The following is an 18,086-nucleotide window of genomic DNA, read 5'->3' as shown; positions in this document are numbered from 1 at the left end:
AAGATTAACTATATGCTTCCAAAATATAAGGAATTACCAGAAGCTGAAGCAAAATCATGAAATCAATCATCCCTTAGCAACATCAGAGAATGTATGGCTCAGAGGACACATATTATTGGGGTTATGGCCTCCCAGGCTACCAGACAATGAATATCTGTTGTTTAAGTTTGTGTTACTTATAAAGGAAATTATCAAAAACTTAATCAGGAAAATAGAACTGTGTGATCAAATTAGGTCCTATTAACAGCTAATTGTGATGGAAGCTGTTAACAATGTGCGAAACAGAGTAGCTCTGCTTATAAGACGGCCGGGGAATGAAGCACTGGCAGAAATGACACATAGCTATTAAAACTCTTCAGAAAAAGTGACTACACCTGCCTCTATCATTTGTAGCACACAGGATTTTAAGTGCACTCATCTTAGATTGCTGTCTTTTCGGTTATCATCAGTCTGTAACCGGCAGTTTTAAGTCATCCCTATACTATTGTTTTACTCATTGCCCTACATTCTTCTTACTTTACTTCTTCTTTTGTATGATGGTTCCACGAAAAAGAAAAGGCTTCTGCACATGCAGAAGTGCAGTGTTGTTCACTGACCTGAGAAGGGTAACAAGGAACAGAGGACAGTCAGTTTTTCAGACTATTTAGTAATGAGAGTAGAATAATTTTTCCGGGACTTGAAATACTTTCAGTGTTCTATAACATACTTCAATATTGAGGAAATAAACATGAACAAAGTCTGTAATATGAACAAAAATATAGAACATAAGCTTCTTTTTTTTACCATATTTAAGGAAAGGAGGAAGACAGGTGAGGAAATGAAATTTATTTAGATTATAGTTATTGGAGCATAGCAAACAAGGATGAGTCATTCAGATTCACTGATTTTGAGAATAAATTTGGTTGAGGAAATGTAGGCAGAGTTGGGAAGCAGCTCAGTTGGTTGTCACGTTCTGTAGGCTGGGACATTCTTGTTGCTAGGCACAATATAAATAAATCTAGAATTTGCTCCATGACAAACAAAAGAGAGAACTTACATTCCATTTGTCATGTGGGGTCTCAAATAAAAGTCTCTGCTCAGAAGATGGATATGACAAATGGGTCATGAAGAAAGCCACACTGAGAAAGGATCATGAACATCCCTTCACCAGTTGGTAAGTTTTTAAAGAAAAGCATAAATAATTAGTATATGATTATGCTCAAACTTCCCATAATTCTTTTCCAATTATCTATACATAGAAAGTGGCAATGTACTTTGCCATTTCATTCTTTCTTCTTTTGTATCAGGTGAATATAAACAGATTTTAACTTGTTAAAATATAGTCATAATGAGAGAGAGACTGGGTGGTAACTGGCTAATAATTTACGCACTGATAAAGCTCTGTTGATAATGGATAAAAGATGGCACATGCTATTTTAACCTAAGGACTATTACTATGGCACTGTGCCAACTTTTGTATTCTATTTTCTCAGGGTTTGACGGCTCTGGGATAATTGGGAGTGTAAAGTAACATGGTCTAGTTCAAATATTGCTTCAAGTTTATGTTTCTGTCACAGACTTCTGTAATGAAATCTGTGAATTAAATTCTGACAAACCGAGGTTGGTGCAATCTCAACAGTGCCATGGTAGTGATGAATAATTCTTTATGTTATGGCACCAGTCTACGCTCTTTAATAATTATCAAGTCTATATCAAGACAGTGTTGCACAGGGACAGTGTGTCAGAATTTTAATCAGTTCCGTGATGATGTCCTCAGATGTCTCTTTCTGAACCTTTCCTTCCATGTTCTTGGCACTCTGTGTGGTTATACTTCTGCTTTTCTACTTTATTACTTCCTCCAAGCAATCTGGCGTACTTGCCACCTTAAAGACATCTATGGCGCATTACTGAGATCGCTCAGTTGGTAAAACACTTGCTGCTCAGACACAAGGACAGGAGTTTGGTTCCTAATATACCTCTTAAAAGGTACGCAAGAGGGCATGTGCTACTAATCCCAAAACTGAAGAGGTAGATGTTAGGAAAAGAATCCTTAAATGAGTGTATCCACCGGTGCAAAGAAATTCAATTAGGGCAGATCAAACCAAATTAAAATGCCCATCGTTTTATTAAATACAGCATTCTAGGATGGCTGAGCGCATGGCAGGGAGACAGGAAAGCGGGAGCACATGCAAACCCGGAACAGGAACCACATGTTGCATCTCTGGGAGCCCACTTAAATACCCTGTGGGAGAGGTCCTGACCCTCCCGTAGGGAGGGGTCAGGATCTGGCATGCTGGGATTTGGAGTCCAGACCAATGCAACTCCTAGGCCAGGGGCTGGGGTTATGCTCCCAATTTAACAGTAGAGTCAGGCCATCCACTGGACTTATTTGTTGGCATTTGCATTTACTAGGTTGGTCCAGGTTCAAGAGAAAACTTTGTCTCAAAACTAAAGTGGGTGGAGCCTGAGAAGCAAAACCTTATGTTCACTTCTGTTACCTAGACATATGTCATGCATACTGGCACTTGCACCAAATCAGGTGTACAAGTACACCTACACACCCTCACATATCCTCAACATACATGTGAAGAAATACCCAACACACTCACAGTACATGTGTAAACACATTCCTATACTATATAACATACCATATATATACATATACCTCTGTAGATACCACTACACAAGTAGTATAAAGAAATACCATAGAAAAATGTCTGTGTTTTACAATTTAAACTACCATTGCTAAAGTTAATAATACCAACTTGTAAAAAGCAAAAACAATGTTTATTTGAGAAGCCTGGGTATTATTGAAGAAAAGTAAAAAAGTTAAAGGAAAATTGTTTACAGACATAGGAGAATTTGAGAAAAATTCTTCTTAGGGACTTGGTTCTTCAGGTTGAACTGTGTATGACAAGAACCTCCTGTCTACTGAGTTGAAAAATGTAGTCAGTCATAGTTAGTCTATAGCTTAACAATGGGGATGACAGGCACAATCTTGGGAATTAAAAAAGAAAATAGAGAAAGAATAGTTACGGTATGTTTAAATTAATCAAATGAGCTTTGGGGTAGTGATTGACTTTTTATGTCTGGAGGTTCTTCAGTATCCCCCCAACTTTACTGTTACCCCCATAGACATTTCACTCTATGTGGCCAGCAACTTTAGAAATATTTTTTTCTTAAGAAATAATGAAATATGAGCATGCTTGAGTTTCAATTCAGCATCCCAGGATCCAAGATTCTGCTTCCGTTTTACTAGTGTTTGTTCTAGCAAGCAATGGTACATGTCATAGTAGACAAATATTATTTAGAAAGACAACTGATACTTTGACAATGAGTTTGCAATTTGAAGGTGTTAGGAGAAAGGAAAATTAGTGGTTTATTCCAAGAGATACATATTAATGTCCATGAATAATCAATGATTCTGTATCCTTAAAAATAATTTTTAAATATAATTAAATAATTCATTTTTTAAAATGTAAAAGTATTGATACTTATTCTATGTTGGCATGAATATTCTGAGTCTCTTTCAGATTCCCATTGGTATTCTTTGAAGCTATTTTTATGAAAATGTCCACAAATGTGTATGTGTATATATATATATTTTTTTTAAAAAAAATTAATAGAAGCTTTGAGTCCTTTATCTCAGTTAAGAAATTCTCTCAGCCTCTGACAATCATTATTCTATACACCCACAGCAATCTGACTGTGCTTTACCACAACTATAAAGTAGGGGGTGGGAGAAATGGCTCACTGGTTTAGAGAACTTGCTGTTCTTTCAGAGAATTGAAGTTGGGTTTTTAGTACCTACAGTAAGCAGCTTATAATAATATTTACTCTCTTTCCAGAGTAGTCTATGCCCTCCTTGGTATCCACTGGTACCCTCATGCATCGGAGTACACACAGACAGACATGATCACAAACACACACATAAGCAAGCAACTTTTAAAATAAATCATGTTTTAAAATATTGAAGGGCAAAGCCAAAGCACTGCATTAAGTCACACCTTGTCCAAATGCTGACCTATATTTGGCCATGTCTTACTTTTTTTCTCCTATCGTGATGTAGTCATGGTTTACTCACACATATTTTTCCCTTCTTGTTCCTCTTTCCTTTAATGCTGCTCTTCTAATGGATTGACTCTGCAAGGGGACAGATCATTACAAATCCGTGCTGAACACAACCACAGTAAAAGGTAAACTCAAAAAGCAGAGCCTCTTTCCAACACTCCATTGCTCTCATGACAACTTTGCTTGAGACACCGGTATATGTGAAGATCACTTTCCTGTGGGTTTGGTTTTGGACATGGCTCTTCCTATCTTTATGGACACTGTCTTGGCATTTTGAACAATACAGCGGTCCACCAGAAGTGGTGATACCCATGAGGGTCACTGATACTAGCCGAGACACTAGGCCTCCAAAATGGCTGTCTTATAGCCTGTATATTGAGGGTCAGAGACACATTATCTCCATGAAGTCCAAGATGAACTTAGTATCCAAACATCTTTCTGTGTTCACCTACACTGACCAAGGTGCTCTTCTTGAAGACCAGCCTTTTGTGCAGAATGACTGCTACTATCATGGCTATATTGATGAGGATCCAGAATCCATGGTGGCTGTTACCACCTGCTTTGGGGGCCTTCTAGGATCACTGCAAATAAATGGCAGAGCTTATGAAATAAAGCCCAAGAACTTTTCTTCTACATTTGAACATCTGCTTTATGAGATGGACAGCAGAGAGACAGAATCATTTCCCATGGGATGTGGCTTAACAGAAGAAGAAATTACACAGCAACTAAAAGTTCAAGGTGATGCTTTCACATTGAGGCAGAGCAGCAGTCCTGGCTGGTGGACCAGCGGACTTACAGTGGAATTTACAATAGTGGTAGACAATCGTCGATTTGTTTATCGGGACAGAAACGTTTCACAAGTGCATGAGGATGTAATCACTGTTCTAAATGTAATAAATGCCCATTTTTCTCCACTGGAAGTTGTGATTGTTTTAATGGCCCTTGAGATATGGAATAAAGAAAATCTTATAGATGTGGAAACAAAATTGGCACCTCTTCTAAGAAGATTTTGCACCTGGAAGAAACAGAACTTTGATCATCGTGTTCGCCATGACGTTGGGCATCTTTTTGTAAATTACCCATATGGCATAGCAACCGGCATGGCCTATGTTGGCGGTGTTTGTCACTCTGGTTTTAATTGTGGCATTGAGAGTTTCAGGGGTCCGTCAGCGACTAGCTTTGCCCAGACAGTGTCACATGAGTTGGGCCACAATTTGGGCATGCTCCATGATGAAAGTAAACATACATGTACATGTGGTAGAAAATCCTGCATAATGTATCCAACGAAAGGTGACGGTGTGACATTTAGCAACTGCAGCTTTGATAGATATTTTCAAACAAGTTACACAAAGGCCTGTTTGCAGGATTCCCCAAATAAACAGGATATCGTGGCGTTGACGAAATGCGGAAATGGTGTGGTTGAAAATGGAGAGGAGTGTGATTGTGGAACTCTCCAGTTGTGTTTAAAAGATCCATGTTGCCAAGATAACTGTGCCCTGAAACCCCATGCTGACTGTGCTAGAGGGCTTTGTTGTAAAAATTGTCAGTTCATGTCATCAGGCACAGTGTGTAGAGCAAAACACAATGAATGTGACCTTCCAGAGTGGTGTTATGGAAATTCAAGTAAATGTCCTGACGATGTGTACGTGTCTAATGGTAGGCCCTGCCGTGACGGTGGTCACTGCTATGGGAAGAAATGTATGAACAGTACAATACGGTGTCAGCAGATTTTTGGCAAGGAAGCCAAGAATGCCGACAAAAGTTGCTATTTGGAAATGAATACCCGGGGTGACCGTTTTGGCAACTGTGGGATCATTAATAGAGGACAATATGTAAAATGCAATATCTCAGATATCTTCTGTGGGCGAATTCAATGTGAAAACGTGACGAGGATTCCTCATCTGAGAAGTCATTACACGGTGCATTCGAGTCACTACAACGGGGTAACTTGCTGGGGCACAGACTACCATCTGGGGATGACCAGACCTGACATTGGTGATGTGGAGGATGGCACAGGCTGTGCCCCTAACCATATGTGCATGAACAGAAAATGTGTCCATATGTCTGCGTTGATAAGTCATTGTTCACCAAAGACCTGCAGTTTGAATGGGATCTGCAACAACAGAGACCACTGCCATTGCAACCCCGAGTGGAGCCCACCACACTGCAAGGCAAAGGGCAGGGGAGGGAGTGTTGACAGTGGCCCACCTCCCGTGAGAAGAAAATCAAGGTTTAATGATTATACCTTAGGCTTGTTGATTGCTTTTTGGGTTATTTTTTGCTTGTTTCTAATTTCCACCTGTTTGAGAAACAATAAAAGGCACAATGTCAAAACTTCACTTGAGACAGAACAGAAAAATGATAGAATTAAGGAAGAGCCCAATATTTAAACTTCGCTTGAAACTGGAGAGGATAACGCTCAAACATCACTTGGGATCACACAGCTCAAGGATGCATCCCAAACAAGGAAAAACAAAACTTGAATATTCAAAGTCCCACAGAAAATGAAAAGCATGGCACTCAAATTCCATCTGGAGAACAAATTTTTCCAACTTCAGAAAATAATCCCAATTAATTTGGAACACCCCCTCCCCCACACGCATTAATCTGTTATGGACTGGCAGTAGACCCTTTACTGCTTATATCAGAAACCCCCCACAGGAGGTCCCAGAGAACAACATTGCTTCTGGATCATCAGAATTCACTACCAAATAAAGGGAATTCCCAGAAAACTCATGCTTTATAGTACTTTAAGAATTTCATTGATTTTATATTTTATGAAATTGATGCTATGTTCCCTAAGCATGGGTCTAACTTCTTTCTAATGGCCATGTTTTCTCTGGTGAGCAGACATTCCCACCATTTACCTCTTCTATAATCCAGAATTAAAAATAGTTTCTTTTTCTTTCTTTCTTTCTTTTTTTTTTTTTTTTTTTTTTGGTTTTTCAAGACAGGGTTTCTCTGTAGCTTTGGTGCCCGTCCAGGAACTAGCTCTTATAGACCAGGCTGGCCTCGAACTCCCAGAGATCGGCCTGCCTCTGCCTCCCAAGTGCTGGGATTAAAGGCGTGCGCCACCACCGCCCGGCTAGAAATAGTTTCATATTTTTGAGTTGCTGGATAATGGGTTTCCATATACCTTTTAAACATCACAGTCTATTGCCGATGTATTTGGTTACCCTCCAGAGCTTGAAAGTAATACCCTATTGTTGAAGAAACAACATAATTAAGCCATAGATTATGGAGAAACACAGCTTGTAATTCAACCAAAAGCTTCACCCCTAGTAGCTAGTATTTCCAGTGCTATACATGGTACTGAAAAATAAGAGTTATCATTAGTTTCATCCACTTATAAATCCTGTGAGGCACAATGATGCCCAGCAGTACATGCTCACTGGTGCAATAGTGGCAGGGATGTTGTGATAGTAACTAAGCTTTTTACTTTAAGGCCCACTCTATGAGATGAGATTTTTATCAGACTCTGTTAAAGAGCCATGAATGTGAGGATAGTTAGGTCACCGGACCAAGAGGAAAGCCTACTACTATTGCTCTGCTAAATAAATATAATGACAAAATAGCTCCTAATGACATACTCGTATAACCTCTAGATTAATGTATTTAGCTTTCATCAGAGAAGTTTGTGCTTGCAATAGACAGCAATTAACATGGAAAACCACAAGTCAACATGGAGGAAATAAACTTTGGAATGATCAGACCTAAATGGGATGTCTCTTTAATACCTTTACACTCAAGGTTTAGATATCTGTGACAGAGAGATAGTAGAAAGATTGTAGGAGCCAGAGGTGGGAGATGATACCAAGGAAACAGAGCTTTCTGGAGAACACAGAATAAATACACAGAAAATGTGACAGCAGCTTCAAGACCTGCACAAACTCTAGTTAGACAAAGTCCAAGCATGGAAGAAGGGAGGTGGAAATGACATCCACTCCTTGCAAAGAAGACAGTGTCAATTAATAGCTGGGGGAGATAGAAAGTCAAATTTCTTTAATGAAGTGACTCTGGTAAAATAAATCATACCCCAGGACTGGCCCCGAGCTCACGAGTCATCAACATACACAAATTGAACTCAGTGGTCTTCCTTTTGTTTTGTTTTGAAAAAATATGATGTTTTGCATATGTTGTATTAGAGGATTTAGGAGGAGCTCAGGGTGAAGAATATATAAATTTTTCACAGAACAGAAATGTGTTTTAAAAAGAGAACAAAAATGTGCAAAGCTAAGAGAAAGCTCTCTGTCAAAAATACTGAGACTTTAAATGCAGTGTTTTAAGATTAAATATATTGGTCCAATTATACACATGCATTTATATGTGTGTATATGTATATATACATATACATACACACACACACACACACTTCTGATTACTTTGTTTTAAAGTCTATTTTGTCAGAATTTAATATATCCACACCTTTTTATTTATAAGTTACATTTAATTGTAATTGTTTTCCTCTCCCTCTATTCTCAGGTGGGGGCCCTCCAATGGTGAGGTGTGATTCTTAGAGGCAAATAAAAGATGTATTCTAATTCTAATCCAAACTATTATTCTAAGTCTTTTCTACTGGAAAATAGAGACCATTAACATTGAGAGTTAGTTTTGAGAAATGTTTCTTAATTCTTGTTATTTTATTGCTTTGGTCATATTTTTGAAGTTATTTTGCATAACTGTTCTGTGATCATTTATTGCTGGTGTTGGTAGCCTTCCCATTAAATTGAAATATTTCTGCTAAGATCCCCTGTAGAGTTGTTTTGGTGGACATAAATTCCTTAATTTGTTTTTTATGAAGCATTTTTCTATCTTTTTTGATTATGAGAGATAGTTTTAATATTTAATATGTGTAACAGTCTGATCTTGCCTCTTTATGGTCATTCAGAGCTTGTAGAATATTAAGTCAGGCCCTTCTGACCTTCAGAGATTTTCCTTTTAAAGTTGGGTGTTGCTCTAACAGGTCTACTTTTTTTGTGACTTGATCTTTTCCCTTGTAGCTTTTATTATCATTTTTAGTCCTATACATTTAGTTTTTCAATTATTATATGCCATGAGAGTTCACTTCTGATTCTCTCATCTGTTCTTCTTTATTAGTCTTGCATATTGTTATTAGTGGTATGGGAAAATTGTCTACATTCTGTCAATTATATTTTAAATAAATGCTAATTGACCAGTAGCCAGGCAAAAAGTATAGGCAGAAAAACCAGACAGGAAGTACAGTGGGTCAATGAGGACAGGAGCATTCTGGGAAGAAGGAATCTCTTTCCACAGTCCTGCCCAGATTATAGAAGAAGCAGGATGTGACCTACCCCACTGAAAAAGGTACCAAGCCATGTGGCTAACAAAGATAAGGATAATGGGTTACTATAAGTTATAAGAGCTAATATGAAGCCTGAGCTAATGGGACAATCAGTTTATGACTTATGGAGACCTCTGTTTGATTTTCTTTGGGACTTACTGGCTGTGGGTACTGGGCAGGACAGAAATCCCAACAAAACAGACCCTCATGTTACAGAATGGCGGCCAAGTGGACAAATGCATCCACATAACACTTGACAGCTATGCCACTTTTTCAAATGAGAATTAAGGAAGGATGCTGGCTTTTGAAGGAGATATAGCTTCTTGGACTTTGTGGTTTTGTTTTGGGGATGGGCTCAGTGTATATAGAGTCTTTTTGTGAATACCCAGTCTTGTCTTTGTTGGGTAGGTGTTTAGGAATTTATTTATTGTTACCCCAATGTGGAAAATTGTGTGTTAATCAAGTAGCACCTGATTTTCAGTCTGGGGCCACTCTGAGTTACTGAGTTCAGAATCTTATTTGTCCCAATTTAGGACAGGAGGTAGAATGGTTGGTAGAAGAAAAGACATATAGGAAGAGGACTAGCTTTGCAAATCTGTAACTGGGATTCTGGATTGGTGTTCATGCCATCCTGGAGACCAGCAGCAGTAAGAAGGAAGAATTGTCTAGGAGCCTGGAGGTGGGTAGGTTAGCACTGGGAATTCCTTTATGGATTTTAAGTTTAGACTTTGCACTCCAAACTGCACCAGATTGATACAATTCGTAAGATTTTGTGTAGTGAACTGATTGTGACTAAGAAATAGGACTCTCTCCAGAAGTCATTTAGTAGAGTTTGGGGAATCCCTCCACATGGACCTAGGGCCCAGTGGTGAGTAGGGTCAGTGAGAACTGAATCTATAATTGGCTCCTAGAAGTTCTAGTTTGAATTTAGGGGTCTAAAACCAAGTAGTCCCATATCATTAGCCTGGTAAGTGTGGTGGCTGATAGGTGAGCAGGAAAGGAGAGGGAACTGACTCTCCAGAACTCAAAGTAGGCTTCTGAGTGTGACTATACATGGCCCTGGGTCTATTAGAGTGTGGGGTAGCTAACAGTAGAGGGTTTGAGAACAGTTCTAGAATTTCTTACCTGAGGTTTTGGGATGAAACTGCAGGTGCAGACGTTTTACATTTACAAACTGCCATGGGTGATGGGTGGCTTCTTTTGTTCTTTTTATTTTTGATGTACCTGTTATAAAGTTTGGTAATTATAAGAAAGCTTATACAGTATGTTTTTTTAATTATCCATACATATAACTTATTTAAATCGTCTTTAAGACAACACAACATAGCCATACACTTTATATATTCTGCACTAATAAAGTTACATTGGTAACTTTTAATATTTATATATTTTATTTACCTTTGTGGTTAAATTTTTGCTTAATTTTTGCCTTTAAACATATAGTAATATCATTAACTTGTACAATACCACTTAAGAGTTATGTTGTATTATATTGTCTAGAAAAATGTTCATATGTCTTTCCTCATTACAAGATTCCTTTGCCTGGTATAGCTTTCTTGACTATCATATTATTTTATTCTCACTTTGTGTAAAATCACTCATATTTCTACTTAAAATCTCAGTAATAGCATTATGAAGTTTCCAGGGTATATGAAAGCTGCTTTTCTCATATTTGTCTCAAAATTCAGTGTCTGTGACTTTTGAAATTATAACTATAATGTGTCTCAGCACAAACATTTTTAATAGGTATCTTTTTTATATTCTTGTATTTAGTATATTTATGTGATGCGATGTTGTGTGTGTGTTATTATTACTATATGGCTGGTGAATAACATGTAGATATGAGAGGTCAGACCTCGGACCTTTTATAAGACAGGGTGCCTTTGCTAACTGCTGTATCAGGTAGGGTTGGCTAGTCCTGGAGCATCTGAGGAACCCCTGTCTCTGCTTCCCAGCTCACCCCTGGAGCACTGGGAGAATACAGATGCAAGGCACTTTGCCTGGCTTTGTGTAGGTTCTGAGTATCCAAAATTAGATCCTCAACTTTGAGCAGCAGATAATTTACATGCTGAGATATGTCTTCAGGGCAATTTTTTAAAAAGACAATTGATTAGATCTGCTTGCCTCCTGAGTGCTGGGATTAAAGGCATGCACCACCACCACCCAGTTACTTCCTAATTTTTATAGTGATTATTGATCATTATGTAAAATAATTATCCCTAATTTAGTGACTTGAACACACATGCATCTTAGTGAATCAGGAATTTAGGCATAGCCTTGTTGAATTTTTTCCTCTGGGCCTTACTGGTCTTTAAGTGAGGTACAATTCAACAAATGGCCTCATGTGGAGATCCAACAGGGAATAAACCCACTTTGCTACCCTTCTGCATTCCTTTCTTAGCAGGGATTCTGCTAGAAGAACAACTGAGTCTTCTGTTTCCCATCTTCTACTGTCTTGGAACCTCCCACAGTTCTCTTCTGCCCTGAAACTCACTCTCTCAGTATATTCCAAGGGAGGCTTAGAAAATTTTGCAATTTAACAACTAACGCTCCGCTGAAAGACTCAACGGTATTGATTATGACTGTTAATGTGCTCTATACTATCTGCTTTAATCAATATTCTTAATGAACCTAGTCTTTTCTTTTAATTTTAAACTTTATTACAAAAACTTGCTGGGGAATTGATACAGATTCCCATTGTCGAGTGCATAATTTCTGGAAGAAATACATCATTAAACTGCAGGCTTTTATTCATTTGCAGAGGTATGAATGACTTATAGAAACACAAAGGCTACATGTATTGCTTTGCATAAAGGAAGCTCAAGGATTCCCGAAGAATATGTTCTAGTTAAAAATATGTTCATTACATGGGCTGCTTCTAAGGCAGGAAGGAAGATGTTTATCTCATTGGGTTAGTGGCCTTGTCATTTGTTATAATTTTGGAAGCAAAAGAATTAATAGAGAATGAACTCATTATGTGCCACGTAAAGTTTAATAGGTCATACATAATGTAGCTAAAAAGTTAACACAATATCCTTGGTGAAGCCTGTCATTGGCAAAAGTGAGTCATTAATAAAGACCATTTTCACCAGAATAAAGAAATGAGAGAGAATAAAGCATGAGAACTAACTATGGTGGCACACGTGGTTAAAGATATCATTAAGCTACTCTTTGTTGTGAATGCTAACCTAAAAATCTTTATCAAACAATAATTTTATACATTTCCTCTTTGATAGTAATATGAATAATATTACAAAAATGCACAAATAAGTGTAATAAATCCAATATCCTTTAGCATATAGAAGTTAGTATTATATACTAACTAATTCAAGTCTCATGCTTGCTTCTTTTCACTTAAAAATCTAATAAGTTGACCTGTATTTATTTAAGGATCCTTTGTGATACCTCCATAACCCCACCTCATATCTAGACTTTCCATTCTTCTTCCATGGTCTAGTCTGGTGGGCACCCCTATCTCTTCAGCAATGCCCTTTCAGCGACCTCCCAGATAGAGTCAGGGTCCCACAACCAGTGTATCATCCTAGGCTGATCTTCTCTGCCTTCACTGCAGAGGGGCTCTAGGCTTAAGCCACTATTCTGCCTCTTTATCTCTTAAACCAGAGGATTGTCCCACGTCATAGTGAATCTTTTTCACTTAGATCTATCTACCTGCACACTCCTGTATTGGAGCAGGAAGTACATCTTCTATACCATTTCAGTTCCTTATGTCCAGCAGATTCCATTCCATCAAGCCATTTCCAATGTTGAGACAAAACCTGCCACCTTCTCTTCCCTTTTCTTTCCCATGCTCTATCTTTAACAAACATGGAACTAACAAATGAGGTCCAGTTGCCTAGATCACATTGAAGGAATGCCAACAATATGGAAGATCCAGCTAGTTCCTTCTCTTCAACACCTCATAGTCCAGTAGAAATGCTTTCCAATGAAAATTCCCTCAATGACAATGGCACTGGGATTTGTCGCTACTGAATGTACTGGCTTTTGGGGATCCTATTCTCTTTGGACGTATACCTTGCTCAACCTGGATGTAGTGGGGAGGGCCTTGAACTTTCCAGATGGCAGGGTGCATTTCTCTCTCTTAAGATTGCAGGGGGTGAGAGGAAGGTTGTGTGGAGGGAGTGGGAGGAAGGGAGGTGTGGGAATTTGAATTGATATTTTTTTTAAAGCAATAAAATAGTAAAGAAAAGAAAATTCCCTCAATGAACTCTAAGACACAGGAATTAAGAAAATAATAATAAACTTCCTCAAAGAATTTAAGGAGTTTAAGGAACATATAAAGAAACATCTCCTGGAATTCTCCATCTGTACTATATCTAAGATCTTTAGTTATAATCTTTTTATAACAACATTGCTCTTATTGTTGTTCAATGTTGTTTTGGGTACGTTGTGTCTTTTCTGATTCCATACAAATTTCAGGATAGCTTTTCCTGTTTCTTGTATTAATTAAGTCACTGTTTGGACTATTAGGTCTAACTTCTTATTGGCTAACTCTTTTTTAAAAAACATTTATTTACTTATTATGTATACAATTTTCTGTCTGTGTGTATGCCTGCAGGCCAGGAGAGGGCACCAGAACTCATTTCAGATGGTTATGAGCCACCATGTGGTTGCTGGGAATTGAACTCAGGACCTTTGGAAGAGCAGGCAATGCTCTTAACCTCTGAGCCATCTCTCCAGCCCTGGCTAACTCTTAAATCTTAATTTAATCCATCTTTATTAATACACCTCTTGTATCACCATATACAGTAACCCTCATGGAATCCTCTAAAGAGCTGGCATAGAAGGAAAACACAACTCCTTTATCCTAGCTTTTATTTATCAATTATGGCAGAAAGTTTGGCTTGGTATTGGTTATCTGAGTTAGCGGTTGGCAGGTCACAATTTGAATTACACCTTTCCATGCCCTTCTGGCTAACAGATGAGGCCATATCACTTAGAACTTACCAGCCTACACTTTTTTGCGATTTGGTGTTGCACCTGCAGTTCCCCACACTTTGTTCTGTCTTAACTGTAAAATGAAGTTAGGTATTTCTTTCCTGGGGCCTGTGTGTTTGATGCTCCATCTGAATCTTGTACTTGGATTGGCTCCCTTTCTGAAGACTCAGGATATTTTTCATTTTGCTTACACTGAAAATTTATTCTATAAAGTTTGTATGGAGTACCTCTTTCTTTTCTATGCCAATCATTCATAAGTTTGGCATTTCCGTAGTGTTCTGAGTTCTTGAAAATTTCATTCATATGGGTATTTTGTTATTGAATTTATTGTTTTCCTTGACTGAATGAATCTATCCCTCTACATGTCTTTGAGCCCTGATATCCTGATTTCCCCCAGCATATTCAATTGGTTAGGATTTCTACTGATCTTTTCCTTTGAATTTTTATTTCCAGAAGAAAAAACAAACTGAAAGTTTGGCATAAAAATTACACTACAATGACAAATGAAAATCAAAATCCAGATGAATACAAAACAATTCTTTTTAAACAATTTCCCATCACAGATGGCAATAAGTCAGGGAGTGAAATGACATTCAACCTGTACTAAGCAGGAATTTATTTTTATTTTACAACTTAAATCACCAAGGCTGAAGTTCAATAATAACACCTTTGAAAAACAGTCAGTGTCAACTTTTAGTTGAGAGTTCTACCTGCTGTTTAGGAAAGCTGTAAAAAAGTCTACATAGAAATGTTCGGATAAAACGAGATACATCTGAATGCTGAAGGTTTAGGAGAAACATGTTTCTTCAGGAACAAGTATACCTTACCAAAATTAATCTAAAAATCCATTCTCATTGTTGACACAATTTGGATCAAATTCTCATCCATTTTAGCCCTGTTGTTTTAGGTCTGTTGTTTTAATTTTTTTTTAAAAAGTGTTCTCTTAAAAATAAATTTTTTAAAAAAAAGGAGCACGGCTGCTCTTCAGAAGGCCTTGATTGTCCCCAGCACCCACCTGATGGCTCACAGCCATCTACAATGCAGTTCAGAGGATCCACCTGTTGGTCTCCCCAGGAGCTGCATGAGTGTGGTGAACAGGTATATATGCAGGCAAAACAGCCATACACGTACAAGAAAAAGAAAAATGTAAAACAATAAAGCAATGTATTTATTTTGTCAAAAAAGTGTTCTCTTTTCATTTTTGTTTTTTTATTACATATCAATCCCAGTTCCCCTTCCCTCCTCTTCTTCTGCTCCCTAGTTTCCCCCACCATGCCCCATTCATTCCTCAGAGAGGTTAAGGCCTCCCCTGAGAAATCAACTAAGTCTGTCCCACTATCTCCTTGAGGCAGGACCAAGTGATTCGCCAGATGAAGACATCATTGTGACACTGAGTCTATGTGGGAAGAACATGATTGAAGAAAGAGCACAGTGTCACCGTGGATCCACTAAAAGATGTTAAAGGGACCCATGCTGTCCAAAGGACTGTGTTCTGAAATCCCATGATGTTTGTGCTCTTGGACTATGTGCAGAGACTACAGGTTTATGCCAATGGGTGCAGAGAAGGGAATGTGCCCTTCCAGAGAGGCATGATGGAACTTCAGCTGAATGTCCCGAAGGCGTGAATGTGTATGATGGTGGCCCTTGTAAGGGTGGTATTTGCTATGGAAGTTGGTGTAACACCCATGAGGGACAGTGTCAGGATAGTTTTGGCCCTAAAGCCAAGAGTACAGATGAGAAGTGCTACTTGGAAATGAACACCAAGGGAGACCACTTTAGTAACAGTGGTAATACGTAAGATGCAATGCCTCTGGTGTAAGCTGTGGAAAAATACAGTGTGTGAACGTGAAAAGGCTTCCACTTTTTTTTTTTTTTTTTGGTTTTTTCGAGACAGGGATTCTCTGTAGCTTTGGTGCCTGTCCTGGAACTAGCTCTTGTAGACCAGGTTTGCCTCGAACTCCCAGAGATCGGCCTGCCTCTGCCTCCAGAGTGCTGGGATTAAAGGCGTGTGCCACCACCGCCCAGCTTAAGGCTTCCACTTTTGAGAGAACTTGATGCCATGCATCAGATTCAATTCAATGATATCACCTGCTGGCCTGCCGACTACCACTTTGGAATAACCTTAGCTGATATTGGAGAAGTGAGAGATGGCACAACTTGTGGTCTAGAATACATATACAATGACCGGAAGTGTGTTTGGGTAAATAATTGTTCACTAGGCCTATGCAATGTGCGAGGAGTTTGCAATACTAAGCACTGCTGTCATTGCAATGTCAAATGAAGGCCACCACACTGTCTAGTAGGTGGCTTTGGTGATAGCATTGAAATGATGCATCTCTTATAAGAAGGGTTATTTTATTTCTTTCCTGTTTTTTATAGTCATTTTGATGTTATTATCCTGTACTTGACTTTATATGAAAGACAGCACATAACTAGTCAAATTTTGACTTATCAATTAGTACTCAATGTGTGAATTTCACCTGAGAAATTAAAAAACAACGAATCTCCACTTCACTATCTACAGTGTTCTTTGGCTTCTAGACTTAGTAGAGGGAATTACACAATCTAGTTGGCTACCTCTGATTACCTCAAGCGTGAGTTTTTCCTTTGTGGAAGTGGACTCTGAAGTCATATGGAGCTTGTTCTGTCACAAAACTATGCCTCATACGGACACTTACCACCAGGGAACATAATGCTCCTCATGGGCAGGATCTCCTTAACACCTGCAAAAAAGCCTTCAGAACACATGCCATTCAATCCAGCAATAGGGAGGCAGAGGCAAGCTGATCTCGTGAGTTCAAGCCTAACCAGCTTTACCCAGAGAGTTTCAGGCCACACAGCATCTTGGGTTTCTAGAAAAGCTTGCCACCAAGGAGGAGGCTTTCAGCTCAGATCCAGCTTGGTCACTCTGTGTCCTTTAATCACAGTACACACTATGATTAGCAATAGGGATTAACTCCTAATTATGAAAGTCATGGGGCAATGCCCTTTTAGTAGCCAGCTGTGTTTGGAGGGTGGGAGACTCTATGGTTTCGAAGACGGACAATTCACAAGCAAGCCTAGCATGTTCTTTTTGATGATCTATTCTTCCAGGGCATCATTACTCATATGTGTTGGCTACCTGTGTTCAAGTAGTTATTTTTAATTAGCTTATAGATGGAGTTGTCATATATTCTTAACTTTAGTTCACATTCCTCACTTCTCTCGTTATTTGGGCCCATCTTTGATTTAATTGCATGTCCGGTACCCAATAGTATTTTCATATTATTTATATGATTGTCTAACACTCCCCCAGCAAAGACTGACTTTTGTCTGCTTGCTCATGGCTTCTTTCTGACTTCTAAAGTCTATATGTAGTCCAAAATAAACTCACAAACTTCACAATAAGAAGCTAGGCTTTACATATAGTGGCAACATGTATCATCTGCTGTCTTTAGGGGTCGTAGCTACCTCATTTGTTATGATATTGTCTAGTTCTGCCCTCAAAATTTTATTTTTCTTTAAGGCAAAAAACCCCTCCACTTTGTAGATATGTCATATTTTCATCACCCATTCACCAACAGGTGAACAGTTAAAATTATTTCATTTCCAACCTGTTGTGAATAGAGTCACAGTGAGCATGAATATCCAAGTATCTCAGTCTTGGTCTTTTGGATATATGTCCAGAATACAGTCCTTTATGAATAGAGGTTGTTACTGTCTTTCAGGGCCTAGGCTACCTTATTCAGTAGCTTATTTTCCAGTTCTATCCATTTTTCTAAAAAAGTTTATTTTCTTC

At 38.4% G+C, this 18,086-nt stretch overlaps 1 protein-coding gene across 1 annotated transcript; it reads left to right on the top strand.

Moving 5' to 3' along the window:
• Nucleotides 1–4,361: 4,361 nt before the first annotated feature.
• On the top strand, nt 4,362–6,440 carry LOC142857035 (disintegrin and metalloproteinase domain-containing protein 25-like). The gene has a single exon (XM_075984652.1). It carries the CDS (start codon nt 4,362–4,364, stop codon nt 6,438–6,440), a length of 2,079 nt encoding a protein of 692 aa, XP_075840767.1.
• The last annotated feature ends 11,646 nt before the right edge of the window (nt 6,441–18,086 follow it).

Source organism: Microtus pennsylvanicus, chromosome 9, assembly GCF_037038515.1.
Source record: "Microtus pennsylvanicus isolate mMicPen1 chromosome 9, mMicPen1.hap1, whole genome shotgun sequence".
Classification (NCBI taxonomy): Eukaryota; Metazoa; Chordata; class Mammalia; order Rodentia; family Cricetidae; genus Microtus; species Microtus pennsylvanicus.
Note: the sequence above shows the minus strand (reverse complement) of the source record. Positions and strands in the feature narration are given on the sequence as shown.

Coding starts and splice junctions, on each gene's coding strand:
- LOC142857035 (XM_075984652.1), top strand. CDS start 4,362: ATGAGGGTCACTGATACTAGCCGAGACACTAGGCCTCCAAAATGGCTG.